The sequence below is a fragment of the Chanodichthys erythropterus genome, chromosome 10 (assembly GCF_024489055.1).
Source record: "Chanodichthys erythropterus isolate Z2021 chromosome 10, ASM2448905v1, whole genome shotgun sequence".
NCBI classification, from domain to species: Eukaryota; Metazoa; Chordata; class Actinopteri; order Cypriniformes; family Xenocyprididae; genus Chanodichthys; species Chanodichthys erythropterus.
The window spans coordinates 10785525-10810946 of record NC_090230.1 but is presented as its reverse complement, the minus strand read 5'-3'; the positions used below and the strand labels follow the sequence as shown (position 1 = coordinate 10810946).

The 25422-nt window shown below is 36.8% G+C and overlaps 1 protein-coding gene across 1 annotated transcript in view; it reads left to right on the top strand.

Moving 5' to 3' along the window:
* Positions 1-18423, top strand: part of si:ch211-246m6.5 (von Willebrand factor D and EGF domain-containing protein) — a 99242-nt gene extending 80819 nt beyond the window's left edge. Inside the window, exons 21-32 of the mRNA XM_067398602.1 lie at positions 3641-3808; positions 5188-6015; positions 7058-7153; positions 7278-7373; positions 9899-9994; positions 10114-10209; positions 13034-13129; positions 13742-13837; positions 15090-15185; positions 15503-15598; positions 17533-17630; positions 18354-18423. Of these exons, the coding sequence (XP_067254703.1) occupies positions 3641-3808; positions 5188-6015; positions 7058-7153; positions 7278-7373; positions 9899-9994; positions 10114-10209; positions 13034-13129; positions 13742-13837; positions 15090-15185; positions 15503-15598; positions 17533-17630; positions 18354-18374 (1883 nt within the window). The 3' untranslated portion in view covers positions 18375-18423. The remainder of the gene's footprint in view (positions 1-3640; positions 3809-5187; positions 6016-7057; positions 7154-7277; positions 7374-9898; positions 9995-10113; positions 10210-13033; positions 13130-13741; positions 13838-15089; positions 15186-15502; positions 15599-17532; positions 17631-18353) is intronic.
* The last annotated feature ends 6999 nt before the right edge of the window (positions 18424-25422 follow it).

Sequence of the window (25422 nt, the reverse complement as noted above, 5' to 3'; positions counted from 1 at the left end):
AAACAGGAGGTGAACAACCTCAAACTCCAGATCACAGAGACTCACAAGGAGCTGATGCATGCTAAAAGCCACATAGACCAGCTAGAGATGGAGGCTTGGGACAGACGCAAGGACCCTGACAAAATAGAGACACAGAAGAAAAGAGAACTGAGACTCTCTTACCTGCAGCAAACAGAACCATTGCAGGAGAAACGTCTCACTTCACCGCATGGAGTCAGCAGAAGAACCTCCCCCAGCCAAGCACAGAGGTACAGAGGGGGAGGCCAAAGCCTTCTGCTTGACACCTTATCAGCCATTTTCCTGAAATCCTCTGCAGCTGCAGAAGGAGAAGGATTAATTCAGACAGACCCAGGTACCAGACCTACCACAGGGAGAAGCCAGGGATGGGAGCATCCTCTCCCTGCAGACACAGCAGGATCTCCAACAGCAGGCAGCCCAAGGACGACTGGACACGCCTGCATCGGACCTGCAGGAGCTTCTAACGCTAGTAAGATAGCTCCTTGAACAATTCTTACCTGAGGAGTACTCAGCAGTACAAGCTTCTGACCACTCACACAACACCAGCTCAGAGACCTGAGCTTGTCTACTGTCTACATCAACCGCAATGGAACGACCACCACTCCAGGAGACACATACAACCAGAGCCCATCACAGCCTTCCAGCCTTGTGTGCCAGTGGTGTGTCTGATCTCTCTACACCTTCAACGTCGTTCGCTGTTGTCCATAGAAAGAACAACAACGATCGAAAGGGGGGGATGTAGCGTCTGGACCAATCAGCCACACAATTATTCATGGTATTTAATGAATTACCCATAAACTCACTCTCACTATCAAAGTTCTCTGAACTCATCCCCCTAAAACTGCAACCAACATCCCAAGTGTAGCTAGCACACAGGCACAACTAGGTGTCCTGTTACAGTTATATGGTACTTTTATGATCCATAAGAATGCTGTAGAGACTAGTGACTCATCCTTCCTGAGAAGGACAAATAAACTCTCTTAATCCTACGTATTCTCTATATAACCACTTGGGAAATGTATAAACATGTATCCAAGTTTCCCATCTCATGACTTTCCTTTTATAGGCTTTATTCTATGTATTAATTCTCTCTTTTGAACTATTTTGGTATTAATGTTCCATAGTTGCAAATGTATAGTTAACTGAGATCACATTGGCAGCATGTTTGGTATCTACGGACTCCAACTTTAATTTCCTATTTGGTAATTTATGTTACATGTTACTAACTCTGTGACACATTAGTATTATAAGAATTTAGAGGGTTCTTTTCTCATTCATCCAATCCAGTGTCTTATGCTAATATCTTGCTACAGAACAAAGACTCGTAAAACTTCCCTCCGAGGGGGCAACTCCTTATTGGCTCAGACACCTTAAGAGGGTGTGACCTCTTCACCTCTTATATTCATGGATCACAAGATAAAACCTCTCTCTTCCTGCTCTTCCTCCTCTTCTTCTCTTTTACTGATGAATGCTGACGTCAAGATGATGCTTTAAGAAGCTAGAAGCTTCTAAGGAACCCCAAGCTTGTGCCAGGCCTCGGCCTAGACCTTCCATTCACCAAAGATCCTCTGAATCCAGCCGGTTCTCTTTCGTCAAGAAAATATCAGCAAAGATTCAACGGGAGCCTCCACAAATTGCATCAGGACAGTTTTAATTCAACTTGGAGAGACATGCAAGTATCAAACTTAGTCTCATTATCGGATACATTGAGTATCCTTACCCCTTTTAAAGAAGGGCCTGTTAAAACTAAACTGATGGTTTGCTCAAGGCTGTTGATCTGCTGAATGTCCAACAATGCTATAACTTCTTGCTTCCTGTACTCTGCTTTCTCTCTCTCTCTTGGTAAACTGTATGCATGTATGTGTGTGAATGTTAGAGTAGTTTAAGTGTTTAGTCTGGTTAATAAAGTCTTGTTCATGTCACACGTAAGGTTGTCTGTGTTTTGCGCTCATGTACTGGAGTCCCTATTCATGTCGGTCCTGACTACAGGCTTTTAGTAGAATAAGATTGTTATTTCCCATAACCTGGAAATGAACATTTCTTAGTTAATAAACAATTAACACTGTGTGTTCATTGAACAACAGGTTAATTGATTGTAATATTAATTTTATTACATTAAGTTAATTTTATTGACTGATTAAAATATTAATAATTAATTATAACTAGTTATGATTAATTATTCATATTTATTTTGAGCTAATTTGCTACACTAATGTAACACAATGTTTCTCTCACTCTATGCAAATACCTTTTTAATTTTACAAACTCGGAGGGTCAACGTAGATGTGGGACCCCCTGTAATTGTTTTGAATTGTTGTCTGTATTTTAAAGGTTATTACTCCTACATTTGAGTTACTGTGTGCTACAACCTAAAGGTTAAATTAATTCTTGTCATTCTCAGGTACCCTGGTCGTCCTTTTTGTATCAACTAATTGAAAATGAAATTAGACAGTGTCCCCAGTGGCCATTTGTCCCCAGGCAGCACTCGAAGCAATTCGAACAATACGTCTCCTTGTATTTTGTCGAACCCTCATTTGCACTTACCTTTCATGTCTATGTCGTAATTAATGAAGGGAAGGAAACAAAAGGATTGAGATGGAGGACAGGGAGGATTTGTAAAGTCCACAAAGATTTGCTATCCCATGAGTCATCTTTTCTGAAAGGTAGTTAAGGTCAGAGTTTGAGGAACGGGGACAAATAGCACACTCTGGAAAGCCGCTATCATCCTTGGGAGCACCTCATCTCTTGCTAATACAGTCTTGCCGGCTTGCAAATTGCCTGCCATCACACTTATATAGGAAAATGAGATGGCAAGCAGAGGGGATGCAAGCTGTCACCCCCTCGGCCGATAAATCCCATCGTTGTCTAAGGGATTTGTGCTGACCTTGCAGAAATGGGACAAAAAGCCCGGGCAATAACCCTTGATATGTGTAATCACAGGGCCGATAAATCTATTTTTAATGGAAGACAGCTGCTAACTTTTTCATCTTTCTCTGCTCTGTTGGCAGAGGGCAGGCTTCTTGTTTTATTTGACATGGCACGTGACGCTCGACAGAACAGGTGCATGCGTCAAGCTGATTGTGAGCAAGATGAGGGCGTACTTATTCAATAAAATATGGTGATGTTACCCCCATATACTGCTGCAAAAATAATTTCCTGTGCACTCCAAAAGAGCTCAGATGGGTCTTGTAGCCTCTATGTGGTGGAGTAAAAAGGATGCCAGTTTGTTTAGTGTTGTATAAAACTATGGGGTAACTTTTAGTCACAGGAAATGAGGTAAAAATTTCAGGCTATTGCTTCACACATTCTGGCATCAGCACTTCTTCCATACGAGCGAGACCTCAATTTCCCTGCATAGCTAATCCTTCACCAGTCTGTTGCGGTTGGGTAATCATTGTAGGATATGGAGGCCACGTGAGACTGTGAAATTGTTGGTAGGAGTTGAAGTAAAGGTGAATGCACCAGAGGATCCAGAACCCAGAGGGGTTCTGACCCTAAATTCACATCAATCTCCTGCTAATATGCTAATGAGGCTGACGGAACTGAATATCCATGCATTCAAAATGTATGGCAAACCTAAAAAGCAACCATTCTCTTTATGTCATGTTTCTCCACTTTGCAGGTTTTCCCAATGGACTAAATGTGACTTTCAAGTGTGCAAGTAGGCCGTGTTTTCCAGGTGTTCAGTGCATTGACCTTCGGCCACCCTACACTGGCTATGTCTGTGGACGATGTCCACCAGGTTACCATGGCAATGGACGCACATGCACGAAACAATCAAAGCACAGCAGTAAGTACTCTTTGAAACATTGCAGTATAAATGACTCAACTATATAAGCTCCTTTAATCAACACAAAACTAAACAATATAACTTTGTCAGAGTTGTTGCATCATCATGAAGACCTAAATTGCATTTTAGCTTTGTTTAAAAAATTGTCTGTCTCTGTTTTCCTCTTCAATCCATTCATAATCCTCCTTGTTCCATCTCCCAAAATTTCTGAGCTCCAGTAATTAGAGAAAAACATAAAGAACAGGAAACAAGGCTGTCGTAATCCTCAGAACGCGACAGGTGCTTTGATACGGTTGATAACTAAGACCTGGAAACGTCTAATGCTCAGTCATGCACAGGCTGCGGCACGGTGGTTGCTGACCCTCAATGTGTTTTTGGCTGACAGGAATAGGGAACGGAAAGAGACAGTAAAGAATTAGGAAAAGAATGTGCAAACTCATTTAGAGAGGGGATCAAGCGAGGAAAGACAGTAAGGAAGTGTTTTTTTTTTTTTTTTTACAGAGTAACAGTTTTTTTTTTCTTTCTTGTTTTAGTTCTTTGGTCTTTGATTCTCTTTTTATATTTTGAAAAGCAAAACTAACAGACTGCATCTTATCCCTTCTTATCCCCGGAGTACAGTATGTTACATTTCATTCAATGGAAATGTTGTTAGACTGCTTAATCTGTTCTTTTGCATGAAAAAATCCCTCAAATACATTTTCCTAGGTTGTAGTATTGCAGCACAACGGTAAAAGCCTTCAGAGCGGAGTAATGACTTTTAATGCATTTTTCCCTATGAATGGGCCACTGCTGGAATCATTCCTAATAGTGCCGTTATCAGAAGTGAATCCATGAGCAGCCACAGTGGGAACTAGAAAAGAAACAGCTTCATTTTGCTAATTCCCTCATTGTCACCACATGTGGCCCAGATTCCTACACACTCAGAAACTGCAGTGTGTCGTTATTGTTAGGATTGCGTTTTGTCGTATTGCGTCTTTGTTCCTTGCTTGTGGATGGGGGACAGAATAAATCTTGTTGAGCGGCCACAGTGACTATCTGTTGTTTATGCGTAAATATACCAGCATCACCATATGTTTAAAGCTACTACTGAGCTCTATTGCATCATAACTGCACTTCTGGTGGTCTCATTGTGTAAAATCTTCAAAGGTCTGTTCAAGATCTCCAGAGGATTTTCGTGAATCTTAACTGCAGAATTCAGTCATTCTCTTTCTTTCATTTTGGTGTCCTTGTTCTTTTTTTTTTTTGCTTGGTAATAAGCCTTACCGTGCCTTGTTGTGACAGACAAGTAAACTTTTTAAAGCTGAACTAAAAGTATTTACTGTTCATTTGCTTGACAAGTTGCTTGCCATCTTGTGTAATAAGCTTGTCCTTTCATCTAGCACCCCACTACTCAACGCAACTGACCCAAGCCAAGAACAACCTACCACATGTCTCCCACAGCGTTCCCCATCTGCACCTCCCCGTCATTCCATTCAGGCAACCTCAGAGACGCCTATCCTCACCAGTGAGGACCCCACACCATCAGGTCACCTCTCACATCCTCCACCCACCAACCTTTCCACCTATCACAGGCAAAGGGGAGTTGGCGCTGATTGCAGGACGCACACCTGCCACAACCAGCATCAGGGATCAACTCCTCTCCGGTTCTCACAATCAACTGAATGTTCTTCCAAGTCCAGAGGAGCAAGATTCTTCATTTAAAGTCTTGGCACGTGGATTTGCGGGCATCACGCCTGGAAAAGTCACTTTACCTCAAACTTCGAGACATGTCGAGGCACTGAGGCAGTCTCCACAGCAAACCAGTCTGGTCAAAATTACCCGATCTCGACCTTGGACACCTCCAGACAACCAGCAACCCCTAACATCAGCCCTAACTTCCCTCTCCTTCTTCTCGGAGTCAGAGTTCTCCGCAGATGGAGGCCTTGGAGCTGGAATCCAAGACCCATATGAGACCCAACCACTGCCCCAGGAGAGCTTCACCTACCTTGGTGAACAAAGCCACACCCAATCTCTGGACAATCAACTGACTCTTCAGAACCATAAACACCAAAGCAAAAGCAGAAATGTGGTTCTGTTAGAGGAGAGAAGCTTCACCTGTGCGGATGTCCCTTGCTTCCCAGGAGTCCACTGTGAGCTTGGAGATGACGGGCAACCTAGATGCAGGAGGTGTCCTTTGGGATACACTGGAGATGGCCGAATGTGCAGAGGTAATTTTAGATGTATAGATGACTTTTCTTTATAATTCAACGATGAGTTAGTCCTGTGAGCCCAACTTTGGAGACTTATCCATGACACAAATGCCAGAGCAAAAAATACCTACTTGGGTGTACAACATTTTGTTCCCTGAATATTTGATCCTTATCCACCCCTAAAAGGTGCATATTAGTACTTAAGAGTAGTCATAAATGTACCCTTAAAATACTACTATGAATCTTTTAGGGTTAATTAAGGTAGTCAGTGCGATTGTAACTACCAATATTTGTATAGTAATTGCCAATTTTGTGTCCAATATGTCAGTGAACTGTGGCATGCCGTCTGAGGTCTAAAATACGAAAAAGTATGTAGCATGTGGAGTTTAAGACTGACAACTGACAGTAACTGGTGTAAACAATAAGCTCATTCCCCGAGCATGCTCTAGGCATAAGGAATAAATACATTCCTTGAGCTCTATCCCATGGGTTTGTGAACCTGAGAAAATTAGGAGCAGTGGGTGGAAGAATCACTAGAAACATGTTTGCTATTGTAACCCCATGATATTGCATTACTGTTGAAATTTACTCAACACAATGATTACTTATGCATTCATGGATTATTTTCAGGCACTGTTTCAAGGTATGAATATAGCGTGAACATGCACAAAACAGTCACAGGTGTCTTGCGTTGAGCTCTACAAAGCAGATGGCGGTGGATCTAGTGTTATCATTAAACATGTGGTGAAAGTTACCCAACTATTCAAATCAGCCCTGTAGTTTTCAGAGTGCTCGAAGGAAGAACTTAGGGTGAATCTTAAAAAGCAAGCATGGTGATTATCTAAAAATATAACACTAGCATCACCTGCACTTTTACAACCACTCAGTTTAGTTTAAAGTGAAAGGCACATATTTAAATGAGGTACAGTACATAAAGAATCTGTATATTCTCTTGCTTCCTGTGCTTCAGGCCACAGATGGAGGCAAATATGTGTTTGCTTGTTGATGGAGTGAATCTGACCATGTGTTATTTGTGTTTGCATTCCATTTGTGCCCTCAGCCGTGTGCAGACATGCCTGCGGTAGAAACATGGAGTGTGCTGCCCCCAACACGTGTCGCTGCAAGAAGGGATACAGTGGCCCCAACTGCGAAACAGGTCACAAACAAACCCACACCATTGTTTGTAATTTTGTGAATTCTGTCATAGGTGTGATCACATACACCAACACTTGTATGGAAATAACACAATTGTAGATTCATGTAATTTTGGATTCTCACAGCTATCTGCAGTCCACCCTGTCTGAATGGAGGAAAATGTGTAGCGCCTGATGTATGCGACTGCATGTCAGGTTACCATGGCGAGACCTGTGAAAGCGGTAAGTGCGTATGTGTGTTTTTCCTGTTCCTATTAAACAGAAAGTTCGGACAGCTTATCAAAAGGGCTTGTCTATGGCCAATGGTGTTTTGTTTATGAACCATAATTGGCTTCCTTTATTGCTAGTTGGCAGTCAGGTGGTATTCGGGTCATTGATGAATAAGTTTTTTAAAAGTGTAAAAATAACCTAATGGAGATACAATTAATTTTGAAGTTTTACGAAGTCTTAACAATAAGAAAATGTGGTCTTTGCTTTTGTCATTTTTTACAAGATGAACAAAATTTGTCACCAAAAAAGTCATTCGGTTTTACCAAAATTTAAGTTTTACCTAATTATACTTTTGGTTATACCGAATGATGATATGTTCAAACAATACTAACAGGCTGATATCTAGCTAGCTAACAATCAAACATTTTCTATTTAGTACAAGTTTTTAAAATATTACAACATTTTCCATGTTTTATAGCGGTTGTACCGAATGACCAGGGGTCTCATTTATAAAACTGTGCGAAGATTTCATCCTAAAATGTATGTACGCGCAAAAGCTAGATTCTGCATATGCACAAAAAAAAATCTGATTTATAAAACCATGCATACGCCAGAACCTGCGCAAAAATCCCTTTATAAATTCCAGTCAGCGGAAGATTGTGCGTACGTACATCTCCACCCTGTCTCCTCCCCGAAATCACCATATATGGAGCTTATGATGCCTAGTTTAACTATGCATAACCTCATCTGCATATCATTTCCATACATATTCCCATCCACGTGACACCATGGTTAACGCCATCAAAAGTAAAAGACATTGGAAAATATTAGATATGGACTATAAATGCCATTTGTGCCACACATTATATTGAGTCATTCATTTCCACTGGCCAAATAGTATTGTAATAGTTTTAAACAATTCGAATCAAATTTATGCAGTTTTGCTGATAAGGTGGGCATATCTTTTTAGGAAGTTTATTGGCTATTTTTAGTGGAAACAGATCGGCCTACTTATTTATTGCGGTGTAATCATCAGTCTCGGCGTGTCACTGACAAAGTATTTTAAAAAGAAAACATGCAAATCTTACCGTTTTCTTCATATTATATCCTTCAAATGGTAATTGTTTGAAGATCCTTCACACGACATCAACACCTCCTGCAGCTGCGGTTATGCCTACAGTAAGATAGGAACTATTCAAAATGGACAAGTGAAGTTAAGTCACATCACTGATCATCGTTCTTCTCGCTAAAATATTTTGTCATAACATCTGCAGTTTAGTTGAAAGAGAAATTATTGTGCTCCCAGCGCTCCTCGCTGTCATTAAAACAGCGTGTCACAGGAAAAGTGACCGAAAGAAGCACATCTATTATCTCAATTCATATCACGTTTGTTTAACTTCTGAGTAGCCTAATGACTACATAATGTAATTTCAGTGCTTATCGCCATTAGTGAAAGTGTAATATTAATGTAAATGTTTATCAAATGTAAACGTGTTTCCGCGCGAGTTTAAATAATTGTTTTTATTTAAACTGTTATTGTGAACATGAACTGTATTTATGATTATGACTCATGAGGATTTGAAGTGGTTTTCCTTCATCTGCTGTCAGTCCCTCAGCTCACCATCAGTGTCGCCAAACTGCTCTGTCTCGCACGTCTCCAGCCCAGTTTTGTGCGTACGCACACTTTATAAATGAGACCCCTGATGTTTCGGGACATGCGTATGAGCAAGTGAAAACATTAATTTTTCAAATAGTTAAGACTGAGAGAGTTAGTTACTCTGCTTCATGATCATGTGGTCCTTTGCAGGTGTCTGAATGATGTCACATCCTGTCACATTATATTGAACGCATGACTTGATCCAAAACGGTCCCTTCATATTGGTTATTCCGAATGACATCAATGAAATAAATTTTTCCGGACATTCTTTCTCATAACAAAGCAACCAATTCGACACTTAATTTTAATACTGTTTTGCACTATGTTGATATATGATGATATAAAATCACACCAGAATAAAAATATGTACATTTATTACATTTTAAGATATTTTAATCAAAAATGAAATGGCTGTATTGGCCTTTTTGACACTCCGGAATTTTTAAAATACCTTTTATATGTAGAAAAATATAATTAAAACATTTTGGATTCAATAAAAGTGACCTAGTTGTACTACCTTACATACTTTGGATGTCATATCTTTGTTTTTTTATTATTTTTAAGGCCTTTGGACAAAAAAATGACCCGTCGTGTCGTTGACCCATTCACAGATTTAGGAGACATCTTTATTTGACAAAAAATTGTATACGCCTTTTGTGTAGAGGAAAAAGACTGAACATTTTACATCTCTGTGGGTTAATGTTGTGAACTAGTGTGAAGCAGCATATGAATCTGCAAATCTGTGCCGTTTGCCCTTTCCATAAAAAGGCAACTATGCCAAATAATTTGTGCAGCCTTGATGAGTTATGTGTTAGCTGTTTGCTTTGTGTGAAATATGACTGTATTTTGTGTGCATTTGGTCGTATGAATATCCCTGCAGCTCTCTGCAGTTTGCCCTGCCTGTACGGAGGCACCTGCGTGGGTCGAGACACCTGCTCATGTCCCTATGGTTTCGTAGGGCCCAGATGTGAAACCAGTGAGTCCTGATAAATCATGTTTGCTTGGATTTCATGTGCATGTGGATGTTAAACATAAACTCTTACACCCCTAGTGGTCACAGGAGGTATTGCATGTGTTTTGGTTTCAATTACACAGTGGTGTGCAACCGTCACTGTCAAAACGGAGGGAAGTGTGCATCACCGGATGAGTGCGAATGTCTAGCGGGGTGGACGGGACCATCGTGCGAGACAGGTGAGAGTGTGTGTGGTTGGCTCCCAGTGGGACCAATCTCTTCTCACTAAATCCATCATATGTGTGTGTGTGCTGCTTCCTGGTGGCATTTAGCTGATGTAGAACCTCTATCTGTTCATTTTTCATTCTGTTCTGGCGGCTCAGAGAAAACACTAGCCATTATTCCAGCCTGATAACTTCCTCTTGTCCACCGGAGAGGATCAATTACTATCAATTGAACAGAGAGCCTCAGAGTAATGAATTTAGTTTTTATTCATATTAATAACAAAAACAATATACATCAACTTAGACTCTCCTTAAAAAGCAATAAGGTGATGCAATAAGATGTTGCCACAGGTAAGTGTTTTAGAAACAACACAAAGCTCCTGAGCATTGCCTATTGGTTTATAAATGAATTGGCAATATTTAAAAAAGATGAAAAAGAGTTAATTGCTTAAAGTCCCCCTGTAGTCAATTATTTTATAAATTAAAACTCATCTTTGATCACCAAAATGACATATTTAAACATTTTTTTCCAGTGAAAAATTTTTCTTCATGCCTTAAAATAGCTTGAATATAACTCTACACCCTTGCCTCATTTAATATTCACAGATCAATTAATACGCAAATTAGCCCCGCCTCCACTCACTCACGGCAGCTCAAAGAGTCTACTGTTGCTGTAGTGACAAGCAATATATGCTTATATATTGCTGTATATGCTTATATATTGCTATTTATGCTTATATATTGCTTATATACACTTATATTTTGCAAAATAAGCTATATATACTTAATTAACTTTATAGTGTTAAATAAAAAACCCTTTGTGTGTAACGTTACCATCTGAAATCCTGCAGGCGCCCATGCCTTCTCAGTAGCCGACATGCAATAAATGCACAGCCTTGAATGAGCGCAGATTTCCAGCATATTTACTTGAACTCATCAGTTAGGCTAATATCTATGGTTTGATCCATTCCAGACCTAGCCAAAATAAGAATTTAAAATGGACTGAATAAAGCTTTCTCTCGAACTTGACGTGTGATGCCACACTTACATATGCACACAAATTATGGTCACACGCCCAGAGCAATATTGTTTTAGCTATGTTTTATAGTATTAAAATATTTCGAAGGTCAAAAACATGAACTTTACACTCGTACACTTGGCACAGCCCTTGCAACGGTTCTGTCGGACACATTCAAATGATTAGCCTTTTGCTTTTGCTATCAAACTGCTAATAATAAATATTTGAGTCAGACAGTTGACTTCTAACAATCAGTACCCCAAACGCTTTAAACAACTCAGAACATCAGTGGAGAAAGGCAAATAGTTCATCATAACACCATAATATATATCATAGACTCTCTATATTACTAAATCTACACAAATTTTATATCAACAGAAAATATACGGGGATAACCTGGCTTCTCTCTTCTGCTTCAGAGCAGTCATAATTAATGATATGCTAAAGCCAAAGTCTGTGACGTCACAAGCACCCACTATTTCACACCGCGGATTTTAGAATCTTTGGTTTACTGCAGTTTTAAACATAAAATACTCAGCAATGGTGCGGTCTTATGAATTTGCACATGGTTTGTCTTAAAGCATATTAAAAACACTACATAGACATATAAACAACATTAAAAACTTGATTTTCAAGTTTGAAGTTTACACATTCATCTCATATTTCATTTTTATTTTACTTAAGCCTTAATTTAATTAACAAATTCTAATTAAAAGTTTTATTTAAAGGGTTAGTTCACCCAAACATGAAAATTCTGTCATTTATTACTTACCCTTATGCCGTCCCACACCCGTAAGACCTTTGTTCATCTTCGTAACACAAATTAATAATTAGTTGAAATCCGATGGCTCCGTGAGGCCTCCATAGGGAGCAATGACATTTCCTCTCTCAAGATCCATAAAGGTACTAAAAACATATTTAAATCGGTTCATGTCAGTACAGTGGTTCAATATTAATTTTATAAAGCAACAAGAATATTTTTGGAGCGCCAAAAAAACAAAATAATGACTTATTTAGTGATGGCCGATTTCAAAAAACTGCTTCATGAAGCATCGGAGCTTAAATGAATCAGTGTGTCGAATCTGCTTTTCGAAGCGCCAAAGTCACGTGATTTCAGCCGTTGGCAGTTTGACACGCAAACTGAATCATAATTCGATACACTGATTCATTTGTGCTCTGATGCTTCCTGAAGTAGTGTTTTGAAATTGGCCATCACTAAATAAATCGTTATTTTGTTTTTTTTTGGCGCACCAAAAATATTCTCATCGCTTTATAATAATAATATTGAACCACTGTACTCACATGAAGTGATTTAAATATGTTTTTAGTACATTAAAGGATCTTGAGAGAGGAAATGTCATTGCTCCCTATGGAGGCCTCACGGAGCCATCGGATTTCAACTAAAATATCTTAATTTGTGTTACGAAGATGAACAAAGGTCTTACGGGTGTGGAACGGCATGAGTAAGTAATAAATGACAGAATTTTCATTTTTGGGTGAACTAACCCTTTAACAAGAATACTGACATATCGGTAAATTTTATAGATTATAATTACATATATTACATACTACACCTAGCCTGGAAGTAGCTGTTGAATAAACATTGCAGCATAGCCTGTACAATTTCAATGTATGAATTTCAAAACATTTTTTAAAAGTGAAAGTCAACATTAACTTGCCTTTTTTAATCTCTTTTAGTCTTTCTGAAGAAGTAAATCATTGTTTTTCAACAGCAGAGCTGTGATTTTGACCTCACAAAGATCAGAAAACAACCGCCTAGATTTTATTCATGCTTTATTTAATAAGTGTATTTGTTAGCAGCTCTGTGTGACCCCGTGTGTCTCAACGGTGGAACCTGTGTACGTCCGAACTCCTGCAACTGCCAACCTGGTTTCTACGGGGCTCGGTGTCAAAACGGTAACAGCTTTTCTTTTTGAATCAACTTTAATGATGTATTGCCTTATTTTTTTTGAGAGCTTACAGAGGCCAGATATCAATTTCTTAATAGCATGGGGTAAAAACATGACTACTGCACTTTAAAACAATAAAATGGACCAGCCCTAAAAACCATTTAGACTCTATTGCTTATGTTGTAGCCCCAGATTCAGGATGTTTAATATGTGTGTGCCTGTGTGTGTGTGTGTGTGTGTGTGTGTGTGTGTGTATATATATATATATATATATATATATATATATATATATATATATATATATATATATATATATATATATATATATATATCGATTCCTCCATAACAGCTCCATGTGGTGAGAAATGATTCACTTAATGGCTTGAAACAGTCGTCTGGTAAAGATGTTTTTGATAACAGGGAATGACTCTAATGTCTGGGTCGCTTCAAGTTTGGGTGATATGTAGGAGCTTTTAGAGTGCGTTTTCATGGTCATGTCAGATTTGCTGACGTTTATTTCACCTTACAGCTATTTGATGTTTCCAGCATCTGTTCAAAGAACAGGTCCAATATTCATTCATCAAATGCTGGATGTCTTATCTACTTCTCTTTCTTTCAGCCGTGTGCAGTCCACCTTGCAAGAATGGAGGTCACTGTATACGAAACAACATCTGCTCATGTGTGGAGGGATATTCAGGGCTGCGTTGCGAGAAAAGTAAGTGCTTTCTTCCTGATGTGTTTATGGAAGACTTCTACCCATGCCAAGATCAGGTGGCAGGTCAATTTCACATGTATAACCATAAACCTCCAACCATAAGCTTAAAGTTTTGTACTTCCCCCTTGTGAAGCATATGACGTGAGGGGAGTGAAATCAAAGCATATGGAAGAAAAAACAGTTGTTTTGTTGATGAAATCGCGCACTGGGAGCCAAGATCAGACATCACTTGAACAGTTTACATATGGTCTGTCTGATCAAGGAGGAAGAGAGAAGAATCTGAGCAAAGATAGTGAGTTATTTAACTGTGAGTTATGAAACATATGGGATCAGGACTGGATTAATTAATTTGGATGCAGTGTCTTTTTATATGAATATTCCAAGTAAAATATCATTAAAGAGCTGTTGGCAATGTCCTTTTGTTGAGGTCAAGTGTTAAAGAAAAAAATTTATGTATATACTTCACACTAGAGACAGCAAATTAATTTCTGTTTTTAAATACATTGGGGATAAAGAAAACTTCAATAATAAAACTAATATTAATAATTAGGTAAAGAATTTAATTTATTAGGTAAAGAATTGTTAAATAGACAGAAAATAATAAATTATAATAATTTAATAAGCCATTGATTAAACAATATTATTTATAATATTATTATATTTGTCATATTATATTAATAATAATAAATAAAATGTAAAATTGAAGAAAATCATAATGTATGAATATTTTTTTTATTGAATAAAAATAAAGCAGTTTATAACAATAACTGTTGATGTCGTTATTATCATATTTGATATTAAATAATAAAAAACTAACTTAAAATAGAAAAAACATAAGTTATTAATCATTTATTAATAATTAACCACCACTTAAAAGTATTCATAATAATAATAATAATAATAATAAACCAGATGCGTGTATGATATTAAATAATTTTAAAATATTATAACATATGAATAATTTATTAATAATCAAATATTAAAAAATATTATTAATATTATTAAAACACATTTTCAATTTTTTTTTCTTTATTTAATACCATAAATGTTTCTATTTTTTATTTATTTATTTGATTTATGATTTCATTTTGTAGGTTTCTAATTACTTTTCTGTAATTGCTGTCAGAGATTAAATCAGCCACATCTTGACCAATCAAACTCTAAATTATGGATTGGCTTATCTGACTACAAAAACCCTACTTTACCCTGTTGATCTGTTGATCGAAAGCTTTATCTTCCCGTTTCTCCACAGGTGTGTGTGAGCCAATGTGTATGAATGGAGGACGATGCGTTGGACCAGATGTGTGTGACTGCGCATCAGGCTGGAGGGGAAAGAGATGTGATAAACGTGAGTACCAGACCTCATCCTGAAAAAGACCCAGAAGTGACCTCCTTGCCTCATGTTAGCAAGTTAAAGTGTAAAAAATTCCATTTTACATTTCAGACCCATCAGTCACAGCAATGTCCTCTGACCCAAGTGACCCTGAGCACACGGTCCACATTCCCAGATGAATTAATTGTGTCTTTAAACATAATCCTCTCAGTTATAATATAATACTTAACAGGAATTAGAATAATTGTAGTTATATAACATAGAAATCACACCTTTGATAATGTGTCCCACTGGTTTGAGCCTTGTTTCTCTATCTGTTTCTGTTCCTCCAGCTGTTTGTCTGCAAAAGTGTTTAAATGGGGGTGAATGTGTGGGGCCGAACACCTGCCACTGTAGTCCCGGCTGGAGGGGGACTCTCTGCCAAATCCGTAAGTGATTCCTCTCCCAAATGTAATCGTTTCACCACAACCTCACGGCGGTGAACACACACTTCACTCACTTGAGTTATTGGTAAAATAATCTAAATAGGATCTCTTCTGTTCCTGTGCTCAGTGGCTGTTGGTAATATGTTTGGTGAAAAACAGACAGATCATCTGTGTTTGGCATGGGAGCAGGAATTCACATTTAGTAGTGAAAGTAAAGCACGATGGGTGATGTTCTTATGATGGTAGTAGATCGGGAACAGTTTGAAATGTTTTTTCCTTGAGCTTGACCTGCCTTATTGAAGGAATAGTTCATTCAAAATGAAAATTTAGATATAAAGATATAATTTTGATTTTGGGTTTCTTTAGCCACATTCACACTATAAAGTTTCAGGAGTAACAACTGCATTTAAATATGGGAGTGAATCCCCTAAATTAATGCTCTCCGGAACCTGAATTCAGGCTAGATCTGGCAACACATACCGGATCTCTGATGCACGTTAAAATACGTCATTAACAATTAGGTATTCAGTTCGGTTCCATACAAACTGCATAGAATTTTTGTAAATGCTGTTGTCGCTACCTGCATTTTTCAAAGTTAATTTGGTTGTAGAATGAGGTTGTCACTCCAGTACATTACCAAACTGTGTGTGAACAGAACAGGATTTGCCAGGTGAACTGTCAACCGAATTAGGGTGGGATTCATTTTTTTTTCACCAGCATTTGATTGGATCTTCAAAAGCTACACTATTATATAAATGTTTAATATTAGTTTTCCCCACCCAGTCTTAGTTGTGTCAGCAGACTGCATCGAATAAATATACATGTAAATTATTATACATTTTTATTTTTACTATTATTTTTAAATAAAATATCACATTTTTTTTTTTTTACTTTTGTTTAGAAAAACAATGGATATAAGTACTAATTGTCAATAAATTAAAAAAAAAATGCAATAATATTTAAGAAAAACATGCACTGAGGAATTATTTACAATCAGACCAAGAATATTTACAGTAAATATTGAATATAAATGTAGTTTTTTTTCCCAGTATCATTTGCATGTTTTTCATTTCTGTCATCAAATTTGCAAATTCCACCATTTTCCATATCTGTACTAATATGGAAGTAAAATAATGACAAATTTTTTTGAAACAAAACATCTTGTTGAATTGAACTAATTAAAAAAAAAAAAAAATGCATTGCATTAACCATGTTTGCATTTTATGCAATTTTAATGCATTGCATTTTTAAGGCTTGCATTTATATGGGCTGAAATGGTTGTATATTTAAGCTGAGAATATTTCAATTCAAAACATTTCACAGAAATTTGCATTATTACATGGCAAAAATAATTTTTTGTCTTGTTTCCAGTCCAAATATCTAAAAATTCTTAAATCAAGAAGAATTTTCTAGACAAGTAAAAATTGTTTTGTTTTCAGAAAAAAAAAAAAAAAAAAAAGGGTCAAAATTAAGTTTTTTTCCAATAAGATTATTTCACTCACCCCATTGGCAGATTATTTTACATCTGAGGAAGACATATATTGCTGTGCTGCAGTACGAGGGTTTCCCTCATACGTCACACACCAGGATTCCCCTGCCGTGGGGACATTCTAGAACACTTAGTGGGTAAATAGACTAACAAAGTGATGCAGAACACCAAACACACACCTTATTGCTGATGGAGGCTATACTATATAGGCTACATGCAAGCAGATGTACTCAGAATATGAACGTAAGTGTTTCCGAGAGAAATACTGTTTTTTAACAATTTTCCCTTTTTTTTTTTAATTTCAAAAACTTTTTTTATTATTTTACTTCCATATACTAACTCTAAAAAGGGACAATGTGATTTACATTTGCAATGTAATGTTCTGAATCAGTCCTCTTAAATATATCTATCATCTTAAATATAACCTGATAAAATGTCTTTTTTACAGCAATCTGTGAACAGAGGTGTTTGTATGGAAGCCGATGTGTCCGACCAAATGTGTGCGCTTGCAGAAGTGGCTACATGGGAACTCTTTGCTCTAGAAAGGTAATTATAAATACTTAAATAAATACTTTTTTTTCTTTAGAAAAACATACACTCTTAATAATAAAGGTTCCAAAATTGGGTTTTCATAGAACCATTTTTGGTTCCCCAAAGAACCAAGTTAATCTCGGAAGCTTTTTTTTTCCACTATTAAGAACCTTTTATGAAATGGAAATGTTACTGTCAAAGGTTTTTCAGTGATGTGTATTTATTTTTTTGTTATAAATTTGTCAATTTAAATTCATTCAATTAAAAAAACATTAATTAGTGATGTTCAGAAGCTGATGTTAGTAATGTATACCTTTTGAAATGTTTAAAGTTAGTAGTTCTTTAAGTAAGATTCACGTAGCAAATGAAATTTGGAGCGGGTCTGTGTCATTTTGGGTCAGAACATTGTAAAGAATGTGAAAAAGAATTATTGTATCTACATGGTCTGGGAGGTACACACAGTAATTTACCTTTATATACATTTCATAATGTCTATAATGTTGTTATACATCACTTTATGAGCACGATGTGATGTGTTATTAATGAAGTTAATTGGCTAAACATTTTATGCCTTTATGTCTAGTAGTTTTTATGGGGTCTGCTGAAAAAGAAATAGAGAGAGACAAATAAACAGTGAAAGATATCAGTATGAAGCGTGGCCATTATTTCATTAGACCAGTGCAACTATATATATATATATATATATATATATTATAGTATTGTCTATTTCTTTTACAGCTTCCTGTCCATAGAGGATGAGGAAATTACATGATGTGTCATTGCTGCACTGAGGACACTGGGCCCATATTTTACTACTTATTAACCTGACAGGGTTACAATATCTGTTTCAATTTGTAAATATCATATCTGAAAATATTAATTTATGTATAAGGTATAATATAATGTTTTTTTTTCACGGTTTTCAAACGTTACTATATTTGTGAAAATGTTCCCAAACAAAATAAATGTGTATTTTACAAAAAAAGTCTCTTTTGACTTCATTCTTACCATCCACTTACATTCGTCATTTGTGCAATTCTGTTTATTGATGCAAAAATGACAAATTTCACCTCAAAATGACCTTTGATTTCTTTGGCCAGATGTTTTTTTTTTAATGCATTGCAGTTTAAAGTTAAGTTTGACAGAAAAACAATCTCTTTTGTTATTCAAGCCAAGGCACGGACGGTTTAGCATCCTGTGCCATCCTTCCTCAGACTACGTGGCCTGAAACTCAGTTGCACTCTATTTCTCTGAGGACGTCCCCTTTAATGTGACTGGAATGTTAAAAAAACCACGTAAACATGCTGTTTGTGTCACGCCTGGTGGAGCGTGCAGTGGCTGCAGTTTTACCGCAGATCACTTGGCAAATACAAACAGACATCTCGGTGACAACACAAACAAGCATCTGAACTAATTAATGGCCATTGATGGTGGACATTAATGAGTCAGCCGCAGATAGTTCCTCTCATGCATAGCTAATAATCCAGCTGTTCGTATACGATTACCTGAGGTGCGCAAAATAGAGAAAAGGACCGTAAACATTAAACAACACTGTTGGTTAACGCAGAGGACAATAAATTGTGGTTTGAAAGGGTTATAAGGAGGCCGATTTGTGTATATTTATTGATTATGAATAATTATATATAAACACGCACAGACTACCATTCAAAAGTTAATTTAAATCCAAAAATAAAAGTGTTTTTTTGGAAGATAATGTTTATTCAGCAAGGATGCATGAAATTATTCAAAAGTTACAGTTAAACATAATGTTACAAAAGACTCAATTTAAATGCTGTTCTTTTGAACTTTCAACTCAAAGGATCCTGAAAAACAAAACAAAAAAACATTACGGTTTTCACAAAAATATGAAGCAAAACAATGGTTTTCAACATAAGAAATGTTTCTTGCGCAACAAACCAGCATTTTAGAATGATTACTGAAAGATTGTGTGACACTAAAGACTGGAGTAATGATGCTGAAAATTCAGCTTTGAATGGAGCCCCTAAAGTCACATGGGGATAGTAAAATATGTCGATGCTTTTGCATTATCTCTCAAAAGTTTTGCATGAAACTTTGAAGTAATTGACGAGTGAACGATTTTTTTTTTTGAGAGGGAATGCAAAACTTTTGCAAGAGAAAGCAAAAAACAGACACAGGCCCTGTGCTATGGTGGGTGCTAAGCACCCTCAAACGCAAGCAAGAGCACCCTCAATTGATGCTGTTAAAATATATTGGCGAAACAGATTTGGCAAATGATCCAGTACATATTTGTGTTTGCGCTCCGGAGAACATCAAATGTATCTATTTACAAGGTTTTTTTTGCAGCGGTGAGCAATGTATCCAATCACAGACATAGCTGTTGATTTCTTGAACGCAATGGCCAATCAGAGGTGTTTTAAGTTAGTCAGAATCCACTCAGTGCTCAATACGCCAATTTATTCAGTGCTGAGTTATGCAGGCTCGCAAAACTACTCATTATCAAAGTGTAGACACGATGTAAGTAAGAGATTTATTGTGCATTGTTGGCAGCTTCATTGATTATAACGGAACTTTGCGATATTGAGGTGAACTGACAAATCAACAGCATTTTAGTGATTGTAAAAGGAAGCGGTCTTGGCTCAATATGGAGGCTACAGCCTATATAATCAATTGAATAAAACTTGTTTTTCATGCTGCTAAAGCCGAGTTCAGACTGCACGATTTTAGCCCCGATTTTGGCTCGCCGACAGGTTTTGAGAAATCACCGACAAATGCCCGAAATCACAAGCAAATCGGAGCTCGTTCACGCGAGTGACAATCACGCAGTGTGAATGAGCAAAGACGCGATCTGAGAGAATCGCCGATGAGTTATAGACCAAAATATCAGCAAGCATGGCTTCGTTTCAGATAAACATTACAATTCTATCAAACAAAAACAAAGCACAAACCTTTGCTTGACCATCCGCAACAGCAGCACATGGAAAAGTAATGTATTTACCTCCAACTCTCATTGCAGAACACACAATCCACAGTCTCCCCAACCATTTCCTCCTCCCTCTTCTTTTTTTTTTTTTAGTTTTCTCTGCAAATCAGCGCACCGGCAATTGCAAGCTTCATATTGCAAGCTTCTTGCCGGCTACAGTTTTTAATAATAATAATAATAACTCCGGTCTTGCGTGATACCGCGTTGTTTCCTTGTCACATCTCATGTGTGTTTGGTTGTGAAACGTAGTTTGCATGCCAGACAGAGTTGTCGGCGATTCTTCCTATTGTAAAGTCATGCAGTGTGAAACCTTCTGTCGCCGATCCATCGTGCAGTATGAACACAGCAGCGACTGAATGCTGGCCAAGATAGTCATGCAGTGTGAAAAGAACAGTGACCCGACTGCTTTGAAAATCGTGCAGTCTGAACTCGGCTTAAGTGTCACAGAATTGCCAGACTCACACCTCACCAGAATACTAACCATGTACACCTACACCTCGACTGCACCATCATCAAGCCAGCCATAAAAGCTAATTGTTCATTCTCGTTTCAATAAAGTGGACTACTTACCTTGCTCTCCAGCAATTTTGCCAACTTTATTCTCTAGTGTCTATCTCCAGTGTCTTCCATGTATCTCCTGTGTACTTCAAGTAACCATACCAGCATACTTACCCTTCCAGACAAGGTGTGTGTGTACCATCAGCAACCGTTCTTTACATCCACAATCTCCTGGACCTGTAAGAAAAGAAATGTCTACATTATCAAGTTATACTCTGCTTCTAAAATTTCACTGAACCACCAACTTACCTGTTATCTCCGATCTGCTTAGTTGCTGTCAATAAAGCTCTTCATTGACTGTTTATATCTGTGTCTGAGTCTACATTCCATAACACTGAGGATTGACGGCCAGTTGCATGCTGCAGTGTTTCGGAAGTGTCACATACATATAAATGCTGCCTGGATTCACTCTGCACAGGACAGAAATGACTATTTGTGCTTAAAGCTCACTTAATTCATTTAAAATAGTCATGTTAAATGGTTAAATAGTAGTAATGCATTAAAGCAATTTAAAGGCAGACTAATAGAATAATACTCATAAATTATTTTTGAAATTCTATTCCAATTATTGGTAAAAGTGATGACATGTAAATGTCTCACTGTACACTGCTGTGGTGGAGCCATTGCTTACCCTCCATCTGCACTGAAGGGGGTGGATTCTGGAATCAACATTTATCCTTCTAAATATCAAATTATTTGAATGACTTCATCGTATATTAAAGCATTTATTTTCATTTTCAAACAATAGAAAATAATGAGGAATATTGTCTGTACCTCTCACTGAGAGAAATGTACAACTTATCAGTATGTTTTGGGAGTATTTCCTGTTATAGTTAAAGCCCGGGCCAACTTCAACCTTGAAGAAGCTTGACATTTTTTTTTTTTTCCCACCACCCTGTCCCCTTAGGGGCTCCATAGCTTTGTTCCTTAGCACAGAAAATAATTGTATTTTAAATATATAGAAGGACCATTCCACTGAATGGGTGACATTTGCTTGTTACATCTCTTAAAATTAAACTTAGTTTTATATTTTTTTCAACACTGAACCTAATATTACACATATTTAACTATTCAAAATGAGTATTGGTCAATCTCAGGCAACTTTATTTAATTTTTTACAAGGTTTCAAAGCAGAAGGTGGATACGCCTTTCTCAGTCCTGTTACCAAAACTCATTCCATTTAAAAAGCATGTTTAAAAGCATGTCAATTAATTCCTTTGTATTCACCTCGAGAAAGTTTTTATTTTAAAGAAATGATTGGTTATTTGTTCAAATAATTGATATTTGAGAGAAGAAAAAAAAAATCACTTTACATGAAGGCAAGGTGTATTTTAATAAAAAAATGCAAAAAAAAAAAAAAAACATTTAAAAGACAAGCCTCAAGCATATATTTTTTAAAAAATAATTTATTTAATAATTGTATAAAAATGCACCATACAAAACAAAAAAAACAGTGGTTTAACTTTATTTTTTAGAAGAAAAAAAATTAGTAACAGGAGTGAACACTTAGTAATAGGAATGAACACTGGGTAACAGGAATGAGTGTCCATATATGTATGAGGAAGAGAGTTTGTACTTGTGTGTGAGTGAGATTTCTGTGTTGAAGGGATGTGCTGTGTGCTAGTAGTACTTCACAGTGAAGGAGGTGGAAAGAGAAAGAAGGAGAGAGAGGAAAAGAGAGAGGGGGGAGAGGGAGCAAAGGAAAGACAAAATAGGGGGGGAAAAGAGAGGGTTGCAGGTGTGTATCACTCCTTCCTTTGCAGCATGCCGGGGGTGTTTCTGGCAACTGCATAGTATGGGTTCTCTCCATCTTCTACAAAAGATAAGTAAGACAAAGACAAAAAGATTAAATCACTTTGTGGTGGACTGGCTCCCTGCAAGCATGGCATTTACTCTGTAAAACTAATCCTATAAATCTACAATTTAAGTCATTTTAACTGTAAAATTCATGATACAGGTGAATAGTATTATATCAACTAATATTCATACTATTAAAACGACAAAACAGAGGACTCTACTTATTCCTGTTACTTTTACTCACTCCTGTTATTTTTCATAACGAGTAACAGGACTGAAAGTAACAGGATTTTTAGAGAGCTTTTAGCAAAAAAAATTCAAATACATGACAAATTGCCACATGGAGTACATGCTAATAGCATGATGACACTAAGCAAATTCTAGTGACTTACATAAAGTTAATATTTTTTAAAATAAACAAATAACATCTAAGAAATAATTTACATAACAGGACAGTACGATGTGATTGACCTTCTCAGTCATAGTTACAATTTCATCAAATATACAGAAATTAAAATGAGAGGACTTACTTTTGGTCTTCTTATGGCCTGCAAAAGATCCAAATGATGCAACTTCCTGTTGAAAATATGTCATGTGGCATGTTCCAAGTTTTTTAGAGGGGGCAATGTGTGAGGGTAACAGGAGTGAGTGAAAACCTGGGGAAACGACTAAAATGTGTATTTTATATAGAATATTATGGATTTCTCATGGAATTACGTTTTGTTTAGCATAGATGGTATATGGAGTCATACAACTATATATATTATATATATATATATATACTTGTTAATACATATATATATATATATATATATATATATATATATATATATATATATATATATATATATATATATATATATATATATTTTATTTCTTGATAAAGTTTAGGTTTAGGTAGTGGGAAAATGTAACAAATGCTATTTTTTTAGTGTTCTGAGTAGTTTTTAATGATGTTTTAATTTATATATTTTCAATTTGCAGTTAGATTAATGTTCATGACATTTTGCTTAATAATAATATGTATTTTATAGTTAATTTTAATGCATATTTATACATACAATGTCCTGGGGACATATCATACATTCAGTGGAATGGCTCATAAAGCACCTATTTTAAATACTAACAAAATTCAATAATATTACTGTTATTACTGTTGTCTTTTTTTTTTCTTTGTCTTTTTTCATCTCAGCCTCCATTCATTGTAAATGCATGGAAAATAGGGATGAGTATTACGGAGAATTATACTCAAGGTGGTGCCATATTAGACAAAAACACCTCAAAACAAAGTTGTGGAAATTACCTGATGTAGGAGTCTGACCTTTATACAGCACATGCCAGCCATTGTAAAGACTGTTCGTTTTATGCCTCGTAAAACTCATTATGACCTGACTAAGGTCTGTTAGAGTAATGAAGACAGATTTTTCATTTTTGGGCATGGTCCCTTTAGTGTCTGCCTGTCATCCTGCAGGGCTTTCAACTTTTACAAAGTATTGCGGAAAGTCATACGGGATTTTCAGATAACTCTTCAGTTGAAGACACTGAAAATTCATGCACGTTAAGATAATGCAACAAGTTCACAACTTTAAGCACCTTACAAATGTGTCCGCCCATATGTGTGAATGAGTGTGTGTGTTTCCATGGAAAGGTGTACCTCCCTGTCTCGTACCTCCCGCTAAGACGTATGACAAAGAATTTCATCATCTCACTGTCAGACTTACCGCCACAGGTGGTGTGAACTTCTACAGAGTGGGAATAGGAACACGAGGATTATGGGCAAAACGGAAACCTGGATTTTAATCATAAAACTTAAGCACTATCAAGGCCAGCAATTACTGACAAACAGTGACAGGCACTTCCATAGAGAGTGAAGCGCGCATGCGTTAAATATTCATTTGAACGTGTGCCAAAGAAGCAAGCAAACATATGCACACAAAGTCTGTTCTTTTGCTCTGATCTTAGTTGTTTTGGAGCTAAATTGTGGAGCAAAATTGTTTCGGTTGATGTCTTTCAATCCGCATTTATTTTTGTCTCATAGGCCTACATAAATATCAACACAAATGGAAATGCTGGAAGAGTTCAATTAAGTAGTTTCAGTTTTACCAAAACATGCATGAGTCATATTTCACCATATTTCATGTAAAACTGCAGGACTGAGACTCTCCAGGACCAGTGCTGAGCTAAATATGGAGTCTTAAAAGGGACATTTTATTTATGGCCTTTTTTACAGTAATATAAGTCTCAGGTGTCCCCAGAATGTGTCTAAAGTTTCAGATCACAATACACCACAGATCATTTATTATCATTTATTGTTGTAAAAGCCCATTTTTAAGTGGAAGGAACATTCTTAAGTATGTTCTTAATGTATGTTTTAATGCAAATGAGCTGCTGCTACCCACCTTTACAACTCAAATTCTCTGCCAAACACTAACAATCTGTTTGGTTTTGATTATCATCTTTTGGCCAGTCACATGACATTGCAGTTCTTCA